At 47.3% G+C, this 24,702-nt stretch overlaps 1 protein-coding gene across 2 annotated transcripts in view; it reads right to left on the minus strand.

Moving 5' to 3' along the window:
- Positions 1-2,040: 2,040 nt before the first annotated feature.
- EBS3 (Alg9-like mannosyltransferase family) overlaps positions 2,041-24,702 on the minus strand; it is a 42,716-nt gene continuing 20,054 nt past the window's right edge. The window contains exons 5-10 of one of the 2 annotated variants that reach the window (XM_086817151.1): positions 18,278-18,573; positions 3,581-3,695; positions 3,288-3,438; positions 2,975-3,171; positions 2,769-2,861; positions 2,041-2,649 (exon numbers count right to left, since the gene is read on the minus strand). In XM_086817151.1, the coding sequence (XP_086673277.1) occupies positions 2,503-2,649; positions 2,769-2,861; positions 2,975-3,171; positions 3,288-3,438; positions 3,581-3,695; positions 18,278-18,573 (999 nt within the window). In that variant the 3' untranslated portion in view covers positions 2,041-2,502. Of the gene's footprint in view, positions 2,650-2,768; positions 2,862-2,974; positions 3,172-3,281; positions 3,439-3,580; positions 3,696-18,277; positions 18,574-24,702 lie in introns of both variants that reach the window. The other variant, XM_086817150.1, reaches the window with a different exon arrangement.

Raw genomic sequence — 24,702 nt, forward strand, 5'->3', positions numbered from 1 at the left:
CACAAATTAATAGTGCAAAGATGCGGATAGATTTTTTACTTTCTTTTGAAGTGCAAAGACTCATTATTATTGCTAATTTTATTGCTTTTTGTTGCCAACTTTTGTTCGGCTTTCAAGAAAATCTAGTGTTGAATGTATCTTTTTTTCCCTTTGAGCCTAACATCTTATCCAATTTATGGGCATGATAGATCACCTCATCAAGGGGGTTAGCCTTATTATGTCACACATTCTTATGGAAAACCACAAATAAAAGATAAGAATTTTGGCAAATCATAAAACTAAGATTGCCCTTCTTGTAGCTCTCGCATGTATGCTCATATCCATCAGGTTCCGCTCCAGAGTTTAGCATCACAAGACCTCCCTTTCCGATATATGAATTTTTGAGCAAATATGTATCAATATAAAAGCTATCTATATGATAAATAACTACATAAACATGATGTGACTTTCAAATAACTACATAAACCTAATACTTCTTCTTGTGCTTTAAGTTTGTACGTGACAGCATGCTATTTCAGTTAGAGAAAGTATGTCAAAATCTAGTGGTAGAAAATAATATATAATGCTTCTTTTTTGCGATTCTATTTCAAGAGAGAAAGTGTACTACCATTGATCTTGTATGTCAAAACATCCAGAGGTAGAAATACAAGACTTCTACATTTGAACAGCAAAATTAGGTTTGCCAAGTTGATGAAGTAGGCCATGGCCCATAACTTACGCATGGCATTGGAATAGGTAATTCCATAAATTTCATCATTGAATTGACATATTTTTTAAAATATATATATGTTATTTTTTTTTCAAAATAGAGACTTGAATACTGTGTTATCATGTTATTTTGTGCAATCTAAACCTACTTAAATCTCATAGAGGGATCCAAGTTAGATTCTTGCTTTTATCATTATAAAGGTAGAAATTTGATTTTCTTCTGATGTATATATACCAAGTATCTTATGATGCTAGATACTTTTTTAATCTAAGCTATATATTACTTATATCACAACCTCTCTCAATCTCAATTGTGGAGCCTATGTTAAAACACTCTGATTTGCCCCATGGAAATCATAAGTGCATGTGACATGAATCTCAAGGTATCTTGGCATCTTGATATACCCATCCGCCATCACCATGGGAACGTAGCCCTGACTGTAAGCTCATTCTAGAAAGTCTTGGGATGTATTAATGTTTTATGAAAATATAGATGCCAAATGTTTGTCTAACGAATACACACACCTACTTTCATTGCACGTGGACTAACACCGAGTACTAAAAATGGCAATTTTTTTAGGCAGTCTTGACATTTGGCAAATCTACAGCGACACTATCCAATGTAATCAGCCCACTGCCCATTGATATTAAAGAAATTGATTCACCAAATCTCCTGTCTTTACTATGGAGTTAATTGCCCAAGTTATCAAAGAGACTCACAAATGGTAGGTTCAAAGATCATGGGAACCTGAAATTGAAATTATTTGCCCACTGTTGTGAGATCTTTGCATTATCCTTTCTAAGCTTTAGAATGACTCCATTTGCCGTGGCTTACCCAACATTGACAAAAGAACATCTTTATACCCATTCACAAAGCAAGGGACTAAATGAATTGATTTAACTACTGAATTCTCATGGTTGGCCATCACACATGGCCAAGATGTGGATAAGCCAGATTTGATTGTAGCTCTCTATGAGCTTTCGCATGCATAGAGTACTCTACGCATGCATATACCTCTCTTATGTAAGGGTATAGCTCTCTATGCATGCATAGAGTGCCCTTCGTATGCATAGAGCTCTCTATGCTTGCATAAGGCTCTCTATCCATGCATAGAACTCTCACAGCTAAAGCCAGTTAAAAGTAACAATTTGATCTTTAAATTGTGTGATCAAACAGTCGAAATTTTCCACTTCAAAAAGGAGAAGCGCAGTCGGAGGACACCAATTTCAAAAAAGAGATCCAAGCTCCTCAAATTACTCATAGTCTCAACAGAAACTTAGACTTTAAAAAATCCAGTCACTTCAGGAACCAAGGTGATCTGCACGGGCAAGTTTAGCAAAAAAGCATAAACAAAGAACTGATCATACTGATGATAACGTCACAAGAATGATGACAAGATTGCAAAGGAAGATACAAAAATGTATTTTTAAGTCTTCTATCAAACCACAACCAAGATGTGAAACTGTGGCTGGCATCTTGGCTTTCGTTGACTTCCCATTAGTTTGTCATCATTCCTCGTAAGCTGTTTTAAAAGTCATCCCCTCCTATCAAAATTCTTACTTTCACTAGTGCTCTGATACTTGCCGAATGTTTTAAGACCAATGTGCCGAAAGTCTGAATTGCTTAATTTAACTTTGGAGATCCACTTCATCCAGAGAAATGAAAGCTCATTATAGCACCAGATTGTGTAATAACTGCTCAGCCCTTAAACCCTAAACATGGAATTGAAAGATGGGATCTAGTGACAACCAATCTACACGCCTTTGTGGATAATCTTCTGAACGGCAGGAAGCTCACGACACTAGTTCTAAACTCTTCGTTTTTCTCAATAACCTATATGTGCCAAAGGTATTTGATGACTGCCAAGCCCACGGGATGAAAAAGGCTCGTTGCAAAACCGGTGATCTTTCATTGTCAAGGAAGGGGAGCTCCACAACCACCTGCACAACCCTCGAGTAAGAAAATTCAGAAGCATTATAGTTGAAGATAAATTATGATTACAAGTTTGAATTTTTCCCGTCTTTAATTGCAACAGCATAGGAGTTTTGACCTCCTTTACCTCCCAAAGGGTTCTATTGCTTCCACGAAGCTGAATGTTCTCACGATGCAAATCCAGCTCCACAAGAAAGCTGCAAGCGTCTACATCTGTCGTCTGTAAAAAAGTTCCCAACTGTCAACATCTACAATATCACAACTAAGTGTCCGAAAGGTCGAAAAAGAGAACCCCAAATAGCCGAGCTCTTTGATCATGGTAGTGACACATACATATTGCTCAACGGAGGCCTGGTTTAATTTATTGAAATAGGAAGGGGCTGCTGCAGTTCCACCAATAGAGCTGTTGAATGGCAACGGCAGGAGACCCTTAAAGCCATCATCAAGCCATTGGACTTGATATACGGGAGACGGCAGAAAAAAGGATGAAGGGAATCGGTGCCATTCACTGCCAACGCATACAGTTACATCTGCAAAAAGTGATTTGTAAACATACAGGGAAAGTTTGTTTAAATATTGGTACACAACATCCCCATAGCAGCGGCTTACAAAGATCTACAAAAAAAGAATGTAACAATACTTGTACCCTTCTCGGCAGCACCGCTGCCATGCGGTGTTGAAGGAAGATAACTCAGAACTTTCAGAGGAGCAGAGTACCCGCTTAGCAAGGACGTTGTTCTGCTATAAGATATAACCAAAATAGTCCCCAAAATTAATGGTCGAAAAATCTTAAGTACCTGCCAAATCCAACCCATTAGTTTCTAATAGAAGACCCTTTGCAGAGTGCAAATAAAAAAAATCCTTTGCAGAGTTTCTCATAGAAAGTTCCTGCATGAGTCCAAAAGCTTTTAAAAAATCCATCTGTCAAAGGCTCCAAACCATGAAAAGAGTTGAATCCTCAGCACCCCGCTTGTCATTTTGCACCATCTCAGGGATGATCTCAACAGTAGCAGCAGCAGCAACACATATCAGTGTGTACACTGGATACAAGAATCTGTAAACGAGAAAACAGACATTCATATATTACCTTGCAGCAAGCCAATCAGTGACATGCAAACCGGTTACTGAACATACAATGTAAGACCCTAATAATTTCATCATGGTGATACCAAAACAGTCTCTTGCAAAAGACCCAAGTCAGGGTGGAGTAAGCCCCCACCCCAAGGGCCTTCGGGATGTGGGTTTGGACAGCTTGCACAGTCAGCGGGCAGCAATGGCATGCATCCACTTTGCACATAACCCTAATCCTGGGTTAGTCCACGTGTTCCCCGCCCTACCCCTAGGCCGGTCAGAACGTAACACGCAGAACAGTAGCCGGCCCAGGATTAGGGTTAAGGCTTAGCCAAGGGTGTGAGGACCTAGAGTGTTCACATGTAGGCTAAGCGCACCAGCAAGAGAAGGTCTAGATTGGCCGAATAATAACCAAAGCTAATAATAAAACTAGGGACTAATAATAGCTAATAATAATAATTAGGGGCTAAAAGCTTATAAATAAAGCACGAAAGCTTTATAAATAAAAGCATGCAACTTCTAGCAAGGTTATTACTATAAGTGACTTGGGGTAGCCTGGGGCTACTATGGAGCCACGCGGTAGCCTAGGGCTACTATGGAGCATGCGGCCACGGAGCTGTCAACGCGTGATTCGGCTTGGTGGTATGGGATGTCGGGTTGGGGTCATCGGTGGCTCATAGGCTCACCACAATCTGACTTCAGACTTGGGGGTGGTTCGAGGACTAAACCTTCGGTTGGATGGAGTTGCTACTCACAGTCTATCGCGGTCACGCAACGAGTTCGATGTTTAGGTCTAAGGAAACCTCGCTATGGTTTCTCAGGTATGTCCTTTACCTTGATCCACGGTGGCTCTATGTTAGATAATCCTTGGGCATGGTCTTGTGAAGACTTTACATTGGTATCAAAGCCCGGATCTGACAAAGTATGAACCCAAGGTGTGGGATGTACAAGAAAGTACTCTCATGCAAGTGTGCAAGAAAAGCATGTAGAAGAATTGGTTCCTGACATGGATGTGCAAGGGACTGTAATATGCAGCGGAAGTCTTTGTATTGGAGGATCCTATCACACAAATGCTCACACCGTCTTCTGTATCCTGCGTTTCAGGTCCCAAATTACCCACTGAAGAGCCCCCTATTCCATTACCGAGATAGTATTTGCTTTATTACTTTAGAGAGAATGATTGTGGACTGTAGATAAGCCAAACGCAAGATCTCGGAGGATCAGAAACCTGGCTAAACTATACACGGCTGTAGAAACACCTTAATGAACTGATCTCAAGCCTATGCACTCTTCCCAAGGGCATGAGGAAGGGCTGCACACCTGAGGCTAAGAAAGGACTGCGGTGGACTGTTCTAAGCTATGTAAATATGCTGAAAATGCTTATGAATGATATGTTACCTTCACCAGATGATTGTAGCATGTATGGATGATGCACAGAAGGCGGAGGCACTACTGTAGGGCTGAAACGCAAGGTGGAACTGCTGTAGAACTGCAAACGCAGGGCTGAACTGGACTGGACAGCTGCTGGCTGTGATATATGCTCAAAACGCAGAGGTACTTGCTAAAATGGGGCCTGAAAGGGTGCTGAATGCAGGCACCTATGGACTGTATGCTGCGCCTAGGTCTGCAAGGGACTGAATGAGCTGCTGAACTGCTGTATGAGCCTGCTAATGTGCTGCGTTAAACTGCAGGGGATGCTGAAGCAAAAACGCAAGCTCCAGGAGTGTTGAGAAGCTAACACAAAAGCTCCAGAAGGGCTGGATTAGTCTAAGCTGATGGCGTGGATGCTCCTAAGGCCGAGGATCAAGGCGCCTAGCTTTCTGAAGACTGAATGGAATGTCTAAGCCCTATGCAAGCCTATTTATACTAAATAGGGGCTGGTCAAGTTGGCTGGTCATTTATTTAATAAACTTTATGTTTATAAATGACATTAAATGCTAAATAAATACCATAAAATATTAGAAAAATACCAGATAAATCCTAGTGAATTTCCTAAGGCTTCTGAGATGTTCTAAATGATGCACAAGCATATGAATGCACATTATGCAAAATGCACAGTGCTTTCTGATGCAAACCCTAAGGCTTCTACTAACTCTACATGCATGAATGATTCTCTCCAAGTGGGTTAAGGGACTTGACTGACTGACTGACCCACTAAGGCTGAGGAATGACCTACGTAGCTCGTGCTTGACTTATCCTGGACTGAGGATGTTGTCAGAATACGCAACGGAGATGATGACCAAATCTGGGAACACGAGCAAAAACGCAAGCAGAAAAACAGCACAAGAGAGAGAGAGATGTAGGCGTGTAACTCTGCTCTATATACACAAGAAGATCCCGAGGAATGATACAAATGGGGTATGGGGGCTAAGGACCTATATATACCTCCCTAGAGGGCAGTCGGCCAGCATAAGGAAAAGCCCACGACTGATAAAAAAGTCCACGACTGCAGTCGGCCAACAATCTGGTGCCCACGACCGATGAAAACCAGTCGGCCAGCAGCAAGAGTGCCCACGACTGATAAACATCCAATCGGCCAGCACTGTACTGCTCTTGCCACCCTCTGGCAGCCCTCCCAAGCCTCAGAAAAAATGGGAAAAATAGGGGGAAAATGCGGAGAGTGGGGAAAAATGGGAAAACACCTCATAAGGGCGGGCACACCCACAACAAAGGCCCTGGTGTATAAAACTAGACAGGAGATGACTTCTAACACCCCCTCTCAGCTCCTGGCTGTGTAACCAACCACTGGGAGCTGGGGTGCCGCCTGAGCAAGTCCTGAGAGAGCGACTTCGTGAAGAGGTCCACCGTACTGTCCTCCGTCGAACAGAACTCCAACAAGATGTCATCAGCAACAATCTGTTCACGAACAAAGTGCCTCTGGATGACCAAGGGTTCCTCCAGTGGAAGCCCAAACCTGCAATGTAACCTCCTCCTGCTCCGTAAAACTGCTCCTGGGGCATAAGTAGATCTCCTCGTGTCTGGATCTCCTCCCCAAACCGAGTCACTCCAACCGCGGAGTCGGACTCCATCCAACAATCCCCCTCCTGTGTACAAGAGTCCATGATCCTTTGCATGCCGCAGAAACCACAGGAAACGCGATCCTCCCCCACAAAGAGACATCTGCAACCATGAGCTCAACCGCCTCATCAGGAAGCTCCCGTCCAATCTGGTGTCCATCAACCAGATCAATGAACCATACAGCTTTTGAGTCTCAGAGACATCACACTGCTCACAAGGATCAACACCTGTTACGGTGCACAAGCAAGTCCTGGAAACCTGATGAAAACTGTCAACCACCCCCTCTGAATCCGGAACCACAAAGCCTGGAGAAACCACCTCCTTCTGCAAGTAATCACCTGTCACCTGCCTGGCTTTCCGAAAGGTCCCCGTGGAAAGAACATCCTCAACTACTGGAAGTTCTATGTCCCGAACACTACGAGACATCAGAGCATAAGTGACCTGTTCAGCTTCCTCTGACTCACGAACACAAGAACTACCAACCTCAGTACTGGATGTTCTTTCCAACTGCTGCCATTTACTGGCAAGCTATCCACCACCTGGTCTCGGAAAGCCCGCTCCTGCAGCGTATCCACACTTGAGTAGCCATTACCAGACTGCCACTCATCACAATCCTGAGGACCTGGGAGAGAGAGTGCTGAAAGCCTGTAGACTCCATTCTCCACTCCGCCTTCCCAAACCACTTGGCCTGTTGCTTTGTCCCGGAGAGCAACAAAATGCTCATCAAACTCCACCCGTACGCCAGTCTTGCAAACCTGATGCACTGACAATAGATGAAAAACAAGTGCCGGAACATACAACACCTGGGAGGAATGCTTCCCCCCTCTGCCATCGGGAACTATCTCCATCCTGCCCTCACTGTGAACTGGGATAGTGGACGTATCCCCAGTAAGAATATGACCAGAAAGCCTGCAGAGATCCTGTAAACCGAAACGGGAAGGAGTCATGTGCCTGGAAGCACCACTATCGAGAATCCACTCCCGAGTATCCGTTGCGGAGAGTCCTCCAATCTCCTCCCTGCCTGAAGAAAATGAAGCATCGGTGTCCATCACCTCCAGGTGCACAAAAGCCGGAGTCTTCATGATTGCTGAGGAGTCTTCACCCTTCTCGGTCTTCCGCTTGGGACACTGCCTCCAGTAGTGGCCTTTCTCGCCACAATCATTACAGGTCCTCTCTGCCTTCAGTTTCTCGCGGTCAGCGTCGGACTTCTTCTCAAAAGACTTCTCCGATGAAGCCTTCCCTTTGCCCGAGTTACGGCCTTTCGACCGTTGGCCAGTAAAGGCCTCCGAACCTCCACCCTGAGGAGGGTTCGTGAATCGTTCCTCCTGGTCTAGGACCATGGGCACAAGCTCCTCCCACGTGATGGTGCTGAGCCTGCCACCACTGGTAATCAACGACGAGTAAAATGCTGAGTACGAAGAGGGCAAATGTGACAGCAACGTTATGGCCATGTCCTCTGATGATATCTCCTTCCCAGCCTGAAGAACTTCCTGCTGAAGAGCCTGCAGCTTGTTAATATGCTCCCGCATTGTCGACGACTTTGCAGGGCTCATAACCCGCATCTGTACTTCCAAGGAAATCCTCTTCATGGGCGATACCCTGTTGTAAAGTGAGGCCAAATGCTGCCATATACCTCTGGCCAGCGTCATGTGCTTTACATGATTGATTACCTGTGGTGTACAATTGAGGAAAATAAACGAACGGACCCTGGCGTTGACGCGATCCCACATCTGCGTCTGGGCCTCCCGGTCCTTTCGGGTTGACGGTAACTCCCCTTCCTCTACTTCCGGCCGTGGAACACCAACAACGACGAAATCAGCGAGACAGTAGGACTCCAGAACGGATTCCATCATAAACTTCCATATGCCGTAGTTACTCCCGTCCAACTGACGGTCCACCGGGAACGTGGGGACTGTCGGGATCTTCACATGTCTCTCAGCCATCTCAAACAGATCTGCCATAGCGGGGATGTACTCTGAAAAGGGTGGGTGGGTGGGAACAAAGTAGAAATAAAACCTGCAAGTGGCTGTCCAGCAATTCAGCCCGCCTTCCTCTTGCTTCTCCTCTTCCCAATCAGCCCAAAACAGTCCACCAATCAGCCACAAAACAGCCCCCCTCTTGCTCACACAAATCCCAAGACCTATCTAGAGCCTAGGCTCTGATACCATGTCAGAATACACAGCGGAGATGATGACCAAATCTGGGAACACGAGCAAAAATGCACGCAGAAAAACAGCACAAGAGAGAGAGAGAGATGTAGGCGTGTAACTCTGCTCTATATACACAAGAAGATCCCGAGGAATGATACAAATGAGGTATGGGGGCTGAGGACCTATATATACCTCCCTAGAGGGCAGTCGGCCAGCATAAGGAAAAGCCCACGACTGATAAAAAAAGTCCACGACTGCATAAATGCAGTCGGCCAGCAATCTGGTGCCCACGACCGATGAAAACCAGTCGGCCAGCAGCAAGAGTGCCCACGACTGATAAACATCCAGTCGGCCAGCACTGTACTGCTCTTGGCACCCTCTGGCAGCCCTCCCAAGCCTCAGAAAAAATGGGAAAAATAGGGGAAAAATGCGGAGAGTGGGGAAAAATGGGAAAACACCTCATAAGGGCGGGCACACCCACAACAAAGGCCCTGGTGTATAAAACTAGACAGGAGATGACTTCTAACAGATGTACAATGGGGTCACGGCATACGACAAATATCATCCTACTGGGTTCTAATAATGTACAAATGTTGCACTGCTATGATGAGCCACTTTGTCACCATGCACTGACTGCAAAATGCATGTGTCAGGGACAGAGGAAAAACCCTATGGTGCAAAGGTTGCTTTTTAGCTTCCAAGTTGTGCAGAAAATCATGCCTACCATGAGCTCCCATATGTCCTCATCAGACTTGCCCCACAGAGATGGCAAACAAGCATAGAGGTCTTACGACAAGAAAGTGGATGATAGCACAGGGGGCAGGGAGAGCAAGGACCCGAGGTCCACAGGGTGGCTTGTGGATAAGCTGCAAGCACCGTGGATCGGTCCAGGAGGTCATGTTTTTAATGGAGAGCATGCAGTAACAGAGTGTCCCTGGTTGAGAAAAGCACGCATGCTTTAGGTATGACAAGCGTAGGGTGATAACCCGTGGTGGGCTTGGTCCACATGAGGGCAAAAGCGGCCAGGCTCACAGGCGGCCAAGGCTGAGTCAGGCCAGCCAGATGGCGGGCAGCTGCAAGGCAGTGTGTAGACACCTGTGGGCAACACAACCAAGGTGTGCCGGTCTCAGCAGCCAGGTCACATGGGCTGGACAACGTGGGCAGTAGCCATGTATACTAGCCAGCCAAGTATAGGCAGCTTAGTCAAAAGCATGGCCAGGCCCACCAGCCATGCAGCCTAGCCAAACCAACACAACTCGGTCCAGGCCAGGAAAATCACGCACACAAGGGCAGCCATCATAAGCCAACAGACGTAGACACAGCAGACGGGCAGACCGTGGAAGGCCGGATAGTGGGCTGTAGCTGTGATGAGGAGATACAAAAAACGGGAAAGCGTGCTGATGCAGCCAATAGGGGGAGAGAAAGAAAGAAAGAAAGATATATTAAGCATCTACTAAAGACCCAATGGGACTATGAGACCAAAGTGATACAATAATGTTCATGGCATATCTCATCATGGAATGCAAAATAAAACAGAAAGAAAACATAAACATAGCTATCTCACTGGGGTGATACAAAACTGTCCATGGAAACTCATCATGGAATACTAAGAACATAGAAACATGAGAGCAACATCAGCTCCGAGTAGATGGTATACCACTCTCCAAAATATCAAGCATGGGGCTAATGAGTATGGCCTAGAGGTCTCCCTCAGCTATGTCACGTGGAAAGGTAGCTCGATGGCGGTGGAGCATGTCCTAGATCTAGAGCTGATGAGGTGATCGTGGCCGACGGGAGGGCCGAGGGCGTCGAGCATGCTGGAGTGCAGAGGCTCCGTCCGAGGTAACTCCTCTCGTGCGAGGTAGGTCCAGTGCAGCTCGTGGAGGGTCCACAAGATCCACTATGTTAGTGTCCTCCACCTCCTAGGTCCGGAAGAAACTGGTGATGGTTGGCTGGCGGGGGAGGGGGCGGGGTGCCTAGGGCCGAAGCTCTCTCAAGAAGGTGTTCCTATGTTTGCGGAGCTCAAGCAGGAAGAAGCCTAGGCAACGCTGGTCCTGGAAGTCAATGATCCTGGAGAGTGGACCAAATCCCTCAAGAAATAGACAGTGAAACCTCCTGCGGATCTGATAGTATACTAGGCAGCGGCATATGTAATGCTCCACCGTCTCAACCTCTGTGTGGCATAATCAATATATCCTCTCCTCTTTGGGTCCCTGTATGAGCTTCCCGGCTCTACCTATCTCCACTCTGAGGCGGTGGGATGAAACCCGTAAATGGCCAATCACAATCCGCATGGCATGGGACATGTGAACACTCAAGTAGCCTCGCTGCTGGATGAATCCATCCTCGGTGAGTGTGAGGAAGTGATCTCGGTAAAAGTGCATCTTTGTGGGGAGCTCTAGAGGTGTGATCCATGTGCAATGGGTGTAGAGGCTGAGAAGATCTAACCGGATAACCCGGTTGGTATCCTAGTGAGAGAGCCCGAGGAAAGGGGAGTCCAAACTATACTAAAGGGGGGGTAGGCGGTCCATGCGAAGCCCATATACTGAGAACCAAGTGGAAACTAGTACAAGCATACCATACTCCAAAGTGGCCCTCAAGTGCTAGCTGTCTGGAGGACTTCAAGGCAAGCCTCGGGTACCTGTGGGGATCCATGTGACTGATGTGATAGAGGTATGTGACTGTCTGGAAGAGTGCATCCACTACCATCGGGGCTGCAGCAAACTCTGCCTGGATAATCTAGTGTGGGACTGATGGTTTGTTGCGGATCATACGGGAGAACATCATGACCTGGGGCCTCTCAACTCGCTGCCAATCCTCATCGGATAAATCTGGCCCCCATAAGGTTGCTCCATACATCAAGGCTAGTGTGACGAGGGTGTCAAAAAGCCAACCCTTCGTCCTAGGCTCTTGGAAATGTGCCTGGGCCCTGGAAGCATTGCCGCTCAAGGCTGCATATCCCCATGTCACTCTAGCATGTGCTGTGGGAACCATGGTAAAGCGTGGGCCACTGAAAGTGACACCAAGGTAGACATAGGATGAGACAATCTCCACAAGATCCCCTCTATATGTGAAGCTCCATCTCGATGTGAAGGGGCAAGAGGTATTGAAGACCGTTACCTTGGTTTTACCAAGGTTAACAGAGAGGTCCCGCTGAGTGCAAAAGTCATGTAAGGCATCCAACTATCACTGAAGCCCCTCAACTGAGTCTGAGAGGAGGACTATGTCATCTGCATAAAGCAGTATGGGGATCCATATGCCTGCCATTGTGGGACCAGCCCCGCCTAATCCGTCAATGAAGCTCGAGATCTCGTCAATGTAGAGGCCGAAAAGAGTGGGTGATAGAGGGCAGCCCTGTTTCACCCCAATAGTGCTGAAAATCTGCTCTCGCTCGTCCAGTAACGGACTCATAGAGGGCGATGATGCTCCAAACCATGTCAAATGGGACTCCAATCTCTTGTAGACGATGTAGGAGCCGGGCTCAAGGTACAGTATCAAAAGCTTTGCAGAAAACCACAAAGCAACAATAAATCCTCTGATGTCATGCTCTACCCTCCTCGATGATGGCATGGTGAAGAGTAGAATAGCTCCTCCGAAAGCCAGCCTGTCCTAAGGCTTTGCATCCCTGGCTCTCTGCAAATGAACTGAGCTCCGCCTCTAGCACTGATCCATAGAGTTTGGCCAATGTGTGGCCAATCATGATCGTCCTGTAATTATTAGGATCAAGTGGATCTCTGGCATTAAGGATGGGGATGATGGTGTTGGTGGACCAAGAGGGTGGAAATCCTTCATAAAGGGCTCTATTGAACATGTAGGCTAGTAGGGGTGCCAGGGTATCATCAGCATGCGAGATGTACTCGGCAGTGAGTCCCTCATGATCCTGGGCTCGTCCATTGCGTAGTCTACGAATGGCCTTGAGGACCATGCCCTTTGTGAAGAAGGTGAAGAAGGTGAAGAGAGAGAGAGAGAGAGAGAGAGAGAGAGAGAGGGGGGGTACTGTTAAGATCGCTGTCCACATGCAAGAGACAGAAAAAAGCATTAGAAGCTTTTCTTTTCTTTTTTAAGCATAGGTGTTTTTCCTTATTAAAAGAACCCTGCCTTTTAAAACAGAAAAAAAGAGCAAGCCTGCTTTTTTTGATAAAAGGGGGGTTTTTTATAAAGACAGCACCAAGTTTGTTTTTTTCTTTTTTCTCAAGGTCCCTAAAAGGGCAAGTGTAGCACTTGTATGTGTGGAGCAACTACATATCTCAAAACACTCTCTCTATCGACAGCAAGGTCTTTTCCCTTCTCGTAACTTTCTAACCCACTATTTTCTCTAATCCTTCACTTCTTTCTAAACCCGCACAACCTCAACTTTTACCACCACTTTTTCTAAGGAAAGTACGCCTCAGAGGGTAGTATTTACGTGGAATCAATGGACAGTAATTCCGTGAAATCAGGACTTTGAGCACAAGAAGCCACCCAAGCCACCCGGTTGGCTTGGACCATATCCTCCACCAGTAGATATGCTGGAGAGTTACACGCCACCCCCCCCCAACCCCTCCCTATTCTCTTTCGCCTCCCTCTAGTTTCAGCCCCCTAGCCTCTTCTGGCAGCCCATCTAGCAACTGAGCCCCATCACACTATGTACCGCCCAGGCCTTCTTTGCGAGGTGGAAGCCGACATCTGACCATTTGGTTGGCATCTCAAGCTTTCTTGAGACAGTCTGCTTTCCAGGTCTTAGGAACCTCTCCTCCTGGTGATATCAGAAGAGTGATGGAATCCCCCCCTCACCACCGCTTTGGGTCTTGCATGCACGGCCGGGATTCAATCCCTTCGTATGAATCAATCTCACTCCATTATGCTCCCTAGTCTGCGGGGGGGACCCTATTTTGCAGAGTCTAGCATCCCAGCCCGACATGTCATCTCCAGGAAAATGGGCCACCTCACTAGAGTTTGTCCCCATCGGCAGTCCGGGTGGTCGCCTCTAATCCCCACCCAGCAACCCCAATTCGGACCTTCCCCAAGGGGGTGGGCGGGACACAGGCCCCTAGGTACCAGAGCACCAGGACGCGTGCTCGGTTGAGACTGGCAAACCGCCGACCCGAGGCGGAAACACCAGCTACCTTCCAGACCAGAGCAACGCACCAAAGAGGAGTGAGACGCTTGACAAATTCAATCAACAGAGACAGGCGGCAATGGCACAGAGGGAGAGCACGCACCAGGCTAGCAGGATCCAGGAGGATACATTTGTGTCAGAGAACCGTTTCGCGCATTTACCTCAGCAGCCCCTCGATGGTGATGGGTCCCCCTTAGTTCCTTCGAGGAACCCGCCTCGAGCCTCCCCGCTTCTGGAGACCATTACCTCGTCAAGATCCTCCTCCAGGCTTTCAGTTTCCCGAAGGGTTGCTGACCCAGAGCCTGCGGCAACTTGCAAGTCAAGACCCCCCCTGCCCCCACCCCCACAGGGAACCCTTCTCCCCCTATCCCCCCTTCGCAGCCCTTGCCCATCCCCGCCCCCCCCCCCCCTCTTCCTGCTTTGGAGAGGCTGAAGGGGGGGGTGGTTGTTCCGATGCAGCTGGAGCCAAGGGAGCTACAGGGGTGCGAGTCGCAGCGGAAGGTGGACTCTCACAGCCCCCCGGCTGCACTAGACCAGGAGCAGAGACAGCCGGCCAGCTCAGTCCGCCGTTTGATCCATCGTTTTTCGGAGCCGGTAGAGATGACCCATCACTGCCTCTCCAGTGCGGGCTCTCCCCCCCCAACCGTCCCCCCCTCCCCAAGGGTGCTGGGACAGCCAGTTGATTACAGTTTCTTCCGGTGTCTCCCTGTCGAAGGCACTGGCATGCTCAAGGAGACAGTGGCTCCCATTCACATGTGTGGTGCAATATCACTCCTGTCCACCCCAAAGAGTCGCGGGATGATCTTCTTCTTCCCACTGAGTGCAGCACAAGGAACGGACTGGAGCATGGAGTCATCATCCGCCGCTATTCAGGGACAGGCCATAGAGCTCTCGCATCATTTGCACGACCTGAGTATCACTGATGTGCATACCCACCTGTGGCCTTTTGCTCGGATGGAGTTGGATCGCTCAAGCCTTCAGGACCAGGTAGGGGAGTTGGTGTCCTCAAGCCTGGAGGTGTGGCAGTACCACTTCCCCCCCTGCACTTTGACAGGTGGAGTCCAAAGTATGCATACTCTAGGGTGGCTACACATGGAGGCCAGGATTCTTGCTCATCTGGTGTGGTTTGGCCCCAAGACCAACAGTGACTACTCTCCATCGAAACCCATGTCCAAGACAATCTTGAGTTTATGCCCTCAAGTTAGCAATGTCTAAATCATTTACCAATCGTAAGTTCATGTTATTTCCCAAACTTAACAAGAACCAAAGTGTGATCTTGACACTATGAGAGTCTTCTCACAAAGCTTCAAATCATTTACTCTATCATGCATAGCAGACTTTGTGCTATGACATCCTCACTCACCTCATCAGCACCCAAGAGTAGGTGCGAGTTCATGCATAAAGATATGTCACTGTCCTAGACAAATCCTCAGAGATAACATTTTTATCAATTCTTTGGAGGTCAGCCATGGTGAAAACTAGCACTAAAGAGCACGCGCGCGCACACACAAGGTAACTGGTTGGATTGCACCACTTTGGATTCAATATAAACCAGCTGGCCTCAACTTGGAAAAAGACTTCGAAAGTAATCTGCACATCCGCTAATATGGCAAAGAAGACTTCAAAAGAAATTTGAAAGGGTGAAAGTTAGGTGGTTGAAACTTGATAAAAGCTCAATGGGGTGGTTGGTGGACAAGAAAATGACCTTTCTGGTAGCGACCAGAGGCTCTCCCCGTCCTCCTCAGCTACAGAGCAACTAAACTCCATGTGACTACAAAGCTTATAACATGTAGATTGTTGAGGCAGTGTTGGGGGAGAGAAGGGGGGGAGGTAGAGCCAATGTCCACCACACAAGCAACAGTCAAGGCATTTCTGAGATTCCGTTACCTGATGATGTAACGGTACTCCTTGGAGAGCCTGTGAGAACGAACCAAGTCAAAAATAAGCAAATAACAGCGACGCAATGCACCAGACAGTCCAAGTGGGGGTCCCCCAAAGCATTTCAACACGAGTGTTTGTCTTAATCCCCACCATCTAACAGCCAACTCTGGAAAACGGGATGTTTGAGGTGCGCCCTTGCTTGCCAAAAGACTGACTTGCAGGTTATTTTAATGTGACATGCATTGGCATGCGTCCATGAAATCATCTTACAAGATTATACAGCTTCAAGAATCAACACATGAGCCCAAGTCATTGCATTGAAGTGTGTTCTCATTTAAGGCCTCCAGGGAGCTGTTGATAAGTGGCCCAAAGGTGTTCAACATAAAAATGTGAGCATGGCTTACTGGAGTGAAATGTAAGCTCATTGCAGAGGGTAAAGGAGAAGGGAGCACAAAGAGAGAAAATGGGCAAATCAAAAAAGGGAGCACAAGCCTACCTGCCCTGAACAAGTTGGAAACCGGAAGAGTATACAGCATAGTCACAAGGAACAGGGGACGGGGACGGGGACGGGGACGGGGACGGGGGACGGCCATAAGTACGGAACGGGGACAGGGGAGGGAACGGCACTCAAAAAATACTTTTTTTAAAGTTTTTCTACTCTACACTTATTCTACTTTGGAAGTACATCAAAATGAGCACAAATTTACATAAAATGGTAAGCTTTTGAGTCATATTAACAAAATACGCCAATCAATGTGTGAAGGTGTTGACGGTTGATTGTATTAATAATTAAGTAGATACAAAATGAGAGAGAGAAAGAAAGAAAGTTGTATTAACGTCTACTAGAGAGAGAGAGAGAGAGAGAGAGAGAGAGAGAGAGAGAGAGAGGCCTAGAGGCTTGGAAGTTGGAAGAGGCTTGAGGGAGAGGTGAGAGAGAGAGAGAGAGAGAGAGTCTAGATAGTAGAGAATAGGGCCTTGTGTGAGAGGTTTGGAAGTTTGAAGTTACTAAGTTAGAAGAAGCTTGAGGGAGAGAGACTAGAGAGAGAGAGTTGCTTGAACTTTGAAAACTTGAAGGGGTGTGTGTGTGCTTGTAGCCTTGTAGCCTTGTTCTTATATAGATATTAGATAGGCAGAGAGAGGCAAGGGCAAGTGAGAGAGAGAGAGAGGCAAGGGCCAAGCCTCAAGGGCCAAGGCCCAAGGCCCCAAGGCTCAAGCCTAAAGGCCAAACCTCAAGGCAAGAGAGAGGCAAGGCCCAAGGCCCAAGCCTCAAAGGCTCAAGGCCTCCCCAAACGGCCAAGCCAAACGGCTAGAAACAGCCAAGGCAAACGGCTAGAAAGGGCCCCGCAAACGGCTAGAAACGGGCAAAAGAAACCAGTCTGACTGCGCAGAATGGCTCCCTGCCGTCCCCCCACAGTGCCGTCCCCGTTCCTACTGCCGTCCCCTTCACCGTCCCTTGTGAGGGACGCCTCCAGGGGGACGTCCGACCGTCCCCTGCCGTCCCCGTTCCTGAACCGTCCCGACTCGGTGTCCCTCCGTTCCAACAGTCCGTCCTTTCCGTCCCCTGTGACTATGGTATACAGCTTCAAGAATCGACATACGACACCAAATCATTGCATTTAAGTATTTTCTCATTTAAGGCCTCCAAGGAACTGTTGATGAGTGGACCAAAGGTGCTCAAAATACAAATAAGCATGGCTTATTGGAGTCAAATGTACGTTCAATGTGGAGGGGAAAGGAGAAGGGGACAGCAAAGCAAAGAGGGAAAATCAACAAAAGGAGCACAAGCCTACCTACTCTGAACAAGTTGGAAACCGAAATTAAAAGGGGGTGCACTTTGATACCAACTTACAAATGAAATGAAACATACAATGACAAGTAAACTCTACTCAAAGAGGATCAAAGCTATAGTTGCACATCTGAGACAAGGTTTGCAAAACAAACGGCACTCTTTCGCATTAGCCAAATCTTCATACCCTCCTTGAAATTAGCTACCGAGTACATAATTATATAGGCCCTTGGCCTTACCTCTTTGTTAACACCTGAGTGTCCGCAAGTTAGGAGACTGTCCCATCTCTACATACACAGAAGATATACTAAGGTCCAGAGACCCTTACACATTCTTCCCAACCAAATGCACACACCCTACACTCAAGGAGCTATGCTCCCCCTCAAACCAACACTAATGTGAGAGCAAATCTCTAGCATGTATATCTAGACTTAACGTGTTTATCGCCAAACTTTCTGGACTTGTAGAGTTCACAAACATACTGTACACAGCACTAGTTAGTGTAATGAATGTCCTCTCAATATATTCACTTGTACCTATCTTAATTTGGACAAACTTTCTTCAATATAGTGCACCACAAAAACTTATCAAAAAAAAAAAACTTGAGAGATAAAAGAGAAGTCAAGACTTGCCTCTCCTCTTTATGAGGTTGAAGGGACATAAAACCCAACCAGATATACATAGGTGATATTAAAACCAAGAGTGAAAAATAGGTCTTCTTCCGTGCAAGTAGCACTATCAAGGGAAGCATTAGAGCCAATATAAGTGCAAAGTTGAAGTTGTTGAAACCATTTCGAAGATAAAATGTTGGTGACTCCACCCCATAGAGAGAGCTATCGCCACCTCCAAAAACATTGTACCAAACTAAATTGAAAATTGAGAGTGTCCACTTTCCATAAAAGAATCTGTCTGCCAAAATTGATGGGATCTGTGTGCAGCAAGATAAACAATATAATTGGGCACATAATACAGAAGCTTCCTTGGTGCCCTTTTCCAACCACACAAAGTTCATATGTATATTAGAAAAGCTTAAGTAAAAATAATTCAAGACAGAACATAAAATTCATCTAGTGAAGCCCAAAATTCTAAAAATTTGAATTGAGCTGCATGTAAAGCTACAATTGCATCCAACGACAAAACGAAAGTATCAATTTGATTGATCCAAATAATTTTCCTATTGGATACCTTTACGCCATGCTATAAGCTGAAAGATAGTTTTAAAAAAACATAATGTTCTTTAATGTAAGATATAGTGTATCGATGGTCGTCATAGTTATTATTATTTCAAAAAAAAAAGTTATTTTTTATAGTGGGTTATATATTACATATTTATGTGTCATGGTCCAAACTCTAGGCAGTCTGGTGTGGTAGCCACTCGGGCAACGACCCACCAACTCTTTGAAATAAGAGGGCCTTATGAATAACCGAACTTCAATTTGTGCGTTTGCTCAAAGCAACATGTCATTGGGTGTTCCTAGCATACATATCCTGAGCCAACATGCTATTGTTAGCCGTCATCTCTTGTCTGTACACTATGTCAGGGCCTCTGTTGTGGGTGTGCCCGCCCAGTTTTGGTGTTTCCCCATTTTTCCTCACTTCCATGTATTTTTCCCATTTTTTTGCTAGGTGAGGGAGGCTGTTTTCCGCCTGTCGGCTGTATCAGATACTGGCCAACTGGACTATACTACCTTACCTGACATGCAGTAGTGGCCGACTGGTTTTTCACCTGGCCGACTGTGCTTATTGCTGGTTGTGAGCATCTTTGCTGCTGTCGGCCTGTTTTGGGCTGGCCGACCAGCAGCCTGGGGCCATATAAAATGGCCCCGTGCCCCCCCACACTCTCCATTGTGTATTCTGGGATATTATTGGTGTATATAGCAGAGTTACACTAGCTTCTCTCTCTCTTTCATATGTGTATTGCTCTCTACAGCAGTTGTCTTCATTTCCGTTGTGCATTCTGACATGGTATAAGAGCCCCACGTGGCTTGAAGCTTGGAGACAATGGGACGTCGAGGGTTTGCTGATTGAGGTGCTGATTGGAGACTGTTTTGGGCTGTACGGGACTTGGAGATCGGGTAGAAGGTGGCCATCACCGTTGGACAGCCACCTTGCATTCTATTTGCAGCCTCTTCTTCTTCTTTTTTTCCCACCCACCACCTTGTCAACCCTTGAGATGGCAGATTTCCTTGAGATGGCTGAGAATGATGAATCCTGCAAAGTCGTTGACAATGCGGGAGCACATCAAAGGATATGGCCATAACATTGCTGTCACATTTGCCCTCTCAATACTCGCCTTTTACTCCTCTTTGATCACCAGTAATGGCAAGCTCAGCACCATCACATGGGAGGAGCTTCTGCCCATGGTCTTGGACCAGGAAGAGCGATTCACGAACCCTCCACAGGGCGGAGGTTCTGAGGCCTCGACCGGCCAACAGTCAAAAAGTTGTAACAACAACAACAAGGGCAAAGGGAAGTCTTCATCCGAGAAGTCTTATGAGAAGAAGACCAATTCAGACCGATAGAAACTGAAGGCCGAGAGGACCTGTAATGATTGTGGCAAGAAAGGCCACTATTGGAGGAACTGTCCCAAACGGACTGGGAAGAGTGCTGATTCTTCAGCTTCAGCTGCAAAGACTCCAGCTTTTGTGCACTTGGAGATGTTGGACACCGATGCTTCATCTTCTTCGAGCAAGGAGGCAGTTGGCTTCACCGCAAAGGATACTCGAGAATGGATTCTTGATAGTGGTGCTTCTAGGCACATGATTCCTTCCCGTGACTTCTTTCAAGATCTGAAACGACAATCAAGTCGCATTTTCATTGGCAACAATTCCACCATACCGATACAGAGTGAGGGCCGGCTGGAGATCATTCCCGATGGTAGGGGGGGGGGGGGGGGGGGCATTCCTCTCGTGTTCTTTACGTCCCCGCACTTGGTTTTCATCTGTTGTGAGTGCATGAGGTGTGCAAGACTGGCTTCCGGGTGGACTTTGAGGAGCATTCTATTGCTCTACGGGACCGCAAGACTGGCCAGGTTGTTTGGGAAGGCGGTATGGAGAATGGTGTATACAAACTCTCCGCAATCTCCTCTTTGATAGGTTCTCAAATTGGTGATTTGTGGCACTTTCGGTTTGGCCACTTGAATGTGGATGCGTTGCGACAAGCTTTGCGAGGCCAGATGGTGGTTGGCTTGCCAGATGGTGGTTGGCTTGCCAGATGGTGGCAGCAAGGAAGGACGCTGTAGTTCTTGCATTCGTGGTAAGCAACACAGGGAATCTTTTCCGAAGCACGCTTCCAGGCGGGCTTCGAAACCTTTGGAGATGGTACACACTGACTTGTGTGGACCTATGCCGACAACATCCTTGGGAGGTTCTTTGTATTTTATGCTGCTGCTTGATGATTGTAGCAGATTCACATGGGTTTATTTTCTCTCACAGAAGGACCAAGCTTTTGCTCGGTTCAAGGAGTGGCATGTGATGGTGGAGAAAGAGTCTGGCTTGCAGATAAAGACTCTTAGGGCTGACAAAGGAGGAGAATTTTCTTCCAATGCATTCGTGCGGTTTTGTGCGGAACATGGCATCACGCGGGAGCTAGCCAATACAGGTTCGCCGTCTGAGAATGGAGTAGTTGAGCGTAAGAACAGGACTGTGGTGAAGATGGCGAGGACGATGCTGGAGCATCGTGATCTTCCTCGTCCACTTTGGGGAGAGGTTGTGGCTACGGCTATCCATATCCTCAACCATTCTCCGACGACTTCAGTACCGAGCATGACTCCCTTTGAGGCGTATTTTGGAGGGAAACCTGATGTCACCCATTTCCGTGTGTTTGGGAGCGATGCATATGTTCACATTCCAAAGAAGCAGAGGAGGAAGCTCAACTCAAAGTCCCAAAAGCTTATCTTTGTGGGATATAACTCTCTTTCCAAGGGGTACAAGTTGTATGATCCAGAGAGGAACGAGGTTGTGATCAGCAGGGATGTGGTTTTTGATGAGCATGTTCCAGTTTCCATTGTTGATGAGCCGCCACTTCTTGGAGAAGTGTACGTCAAATGGGTCGGTGGACAAACACAAAGCCAGACTTGTGGCTAAGGGTTATGCTCAACGGCCTGGCATCGACTATGAGGATACCTTTGCACCGATAGCGAGGATGACCACGATTCGGACCGTTCTTACCCTTGCTTCTTCTTAGCGGTGGCCCGTATTTCAGATGGATGTTAAATCTGTGTTCCTTAATGGTGACCTGCAAGAGGAGGTGTATGTTGAGCAACCTCCAAGCTTTGAGGTTCCAAGGTCAAAGGGGATGGTTTACAGATTGCGGAAGGCCTTGTATGGTCTTAAGCAGGCTCCCAAGGCTTGGAATCAGAAGATTGATTCCTTCTTTCTACAGATTGGATTTCAAAGATCGGTTGCAGATCCCAACCTATATCTCTTTCGAGAACGTGGCATGGTCACGTTGATCATCCTTTATGTGGATGACCTCATTCTCACCAGCGGTCATATGGAGCACATTGCAGTGACGAAGGCTGCCTTGTCAAAGGAGTTTGAGATGACCGATTTAGGCTTACTCCACTTCTTCTTGGGATTGGAGATCTGGCAGACCCAGAGAGGGTTCTTTGTCTCTCAGCGGCAAAATGTTCATGAGTTGCTTGAGACCTTTGGGATGGAGAACTGCAAGCTTATCACGTCGCCGATGGACCCGAACACGAAGCTTACAGTGAATGATCCTTGTGAGCCGGTTGATGCCTCTCTGTACCAGAAGCTGGTTGGTTCATTGATCTGGTTTGCTGAACACCAGATTGGACTTGAGCTTTCGTGTGGGACTGTTGAGCTCATTTATGCAGATGCCGTTGAAGTCTAATTGGGACGCAGGATTCCGGATCTTGCGGTATCTGCAAGGTACAAAGGATCTTGGACTCTTCTACACCAAATGAAACGAAGGAACGAGTTCGACTCCAAGGTTGGAGTGACTCAGATTGGGGAGGAGATCTAGACACGAGGAGATCTACATCAGGCTACAATTTTTCCCTCGGCTCAGGAGCAGTTTCATGGAGCAACAAGAGACTATCGTCAATAGAGGCAGAGTATCAAGATGCTTGTGGTGCTGCTTGCGAGGTTGTGTGGCTGCGGAGGTTGCTTGGCAAGATTGGGTTTTCACAGAAGGAGCCCACGGTCATCCAGTGCGATAACGAGAGTTGTATCGCTATTGCTCGGAACCCGGTCTTCCATGCCCGGACCAAGCACATAGAGATACAATATCACTTTGTTCATGAGAAGATCTTGGCTGGTGACATCTTGCTTCTTTATTGTTCGACGGAGGACATGCGGCGGACGTCTTCACGAAGTCTCTACCTCAGGCTATGCTCCGGCGGCACTCCAGCTCACTGGGGTTGGTTCCACATCCAGGAGCTGAAAGGAAATGTTAGCAATCATCTCTTGTCTGTACACTATGTCAAGGCCTCTGTTGTGGGTGTGGCCGCCCAGTTTTGGTGTTTCTCCATTTTTCCTCACTTCCATGTATTTTTCCCATTTTTTGCTAGGTGTGGGAGGCTGTTTTCTGCCTATCGACTGTATCAGATGTTGGCCGACTAGACTCTACTACCCGACCTGACTTGCAGTAGTACAGCCTGGGGCCATATAAAATGGCCCCTTGCTCCCCCACACTCTCCATTGTGTATTCCGGGATTTTATTGGTGTATATAGCAAAGTTACAATAGCTTCTCTCTCTCTTTTATCTGTGTATTGCTCTCTATAGCAGTTGTCTTCATTTCCGCTGTGCATTTTGACAACTATTGCCCCACAACAAATCCTAGAGGAACTTGTTGCTGAGGTTCATGACCAGAGAAAGCTAGTCATGATCTCTTCATGCTATGTGCATCCCCACAATCCTCTACAGGTTCAATTCATATAGTTTGCCTTACATTATTTGTCTTGCTACTATACTTGTCCATTTTGGTTTTTTTTCTGTAACTATCTCATAGGCCATTTCTTCAACCTTGTCTTTCTCTCTCCAATCTCCTCCACATCAGCCCATGTTACAACCCCACGGATCTATTAAACACAAAATACAAGTGAATAATACAAACCCCCTAAGAGGGGTGCAGGCTAGCTCACCTCCCAACCATAGGTTCTATGCTTTGAACCAACTCTAAGCCAAAGGCTAAGCCCACAAATCCATGCCAATCTGCCCCATAGAGGCCTTCGGCATGCCAATCTATGTTGTGCCACATGCATGGCCAGAGTCTTGGTCGAACCCTAACTAATAGTGAGGTTATGACAACAATAATCATGTTTCACTTATATAGTGCCCATTGCTATTATAAATAACCATCCTGTTATAAATAGCCAATACACATGGATTTATTAATAATAACCTTAGCTGCCCATATGCCAGATTAGACCACTAATCCCGAGGATTAGCACTAGGTACATAACATACTTCCCCTCCCTTTTTTTTTTTCCGGAAAAAAGATCCTTCTATTAGTTAATGAGAAAACGCCATAAGGCTACAAAGCTCACCTCGCAAGGAGGGATAAAAACACAGTGAACTCCTGAGCTCCACCCCCGTGGCTGGCCGCTCTCTGGGGGGGGGCTACCTAGTAGTACATGTGGGAGGTGAGAAAAGCCAAACTGGAGGCCTGTAGTGCCAAGTGACATCCTCGCCCCTCGCGGTGAGGAAAGGGCCAGGCTGCCAAGTGCGGAGGAAAGCCTTGCGGCGCCCTCTCATGCGATCCGAGTCGCCCTGGAGTTTCCCCCAGTGTCCTCTCAAGGTGTGAATGATGTCCACCCAGAGGGCCTGTATGACCTCCGCCGGTGGAGTCGTCTGGCGGTCAATGGCCTCCCTGCATCGGGCTCTCCAAATGTGCCAAGCCGTCATGCTGCTGATCAACTCCCATCTGTGCCCGACCCCCTCCTGAGGGGCTGCCGAAGAGAAGTCTGGCGTCGGAACCACCGCCATCACCCTGTCAGAGACCTGGATGGTCGCACTGCCAGGGACGTCCTCATATCCAAGGGCCGGGCCGCTGTCCGTGGCCCAAGCCACCGCACCCCACGTCACCAGCATC

This window comes from Cibotium barometz, chromosome 23 (genome assembly GCF_041138505.1).
Source record: "Cibotium barometz isolate CiBa-2024 chromosome 23, ASM4113850v1, whole genome shotgun sequence".
Taxonomy (NCBI): Eukaryota; Viridiplantae; Streptophyta; class Polypodiopsida; order Cyatheales; family Cibotiaceae; genus Cibotium; species Cibotium barometz.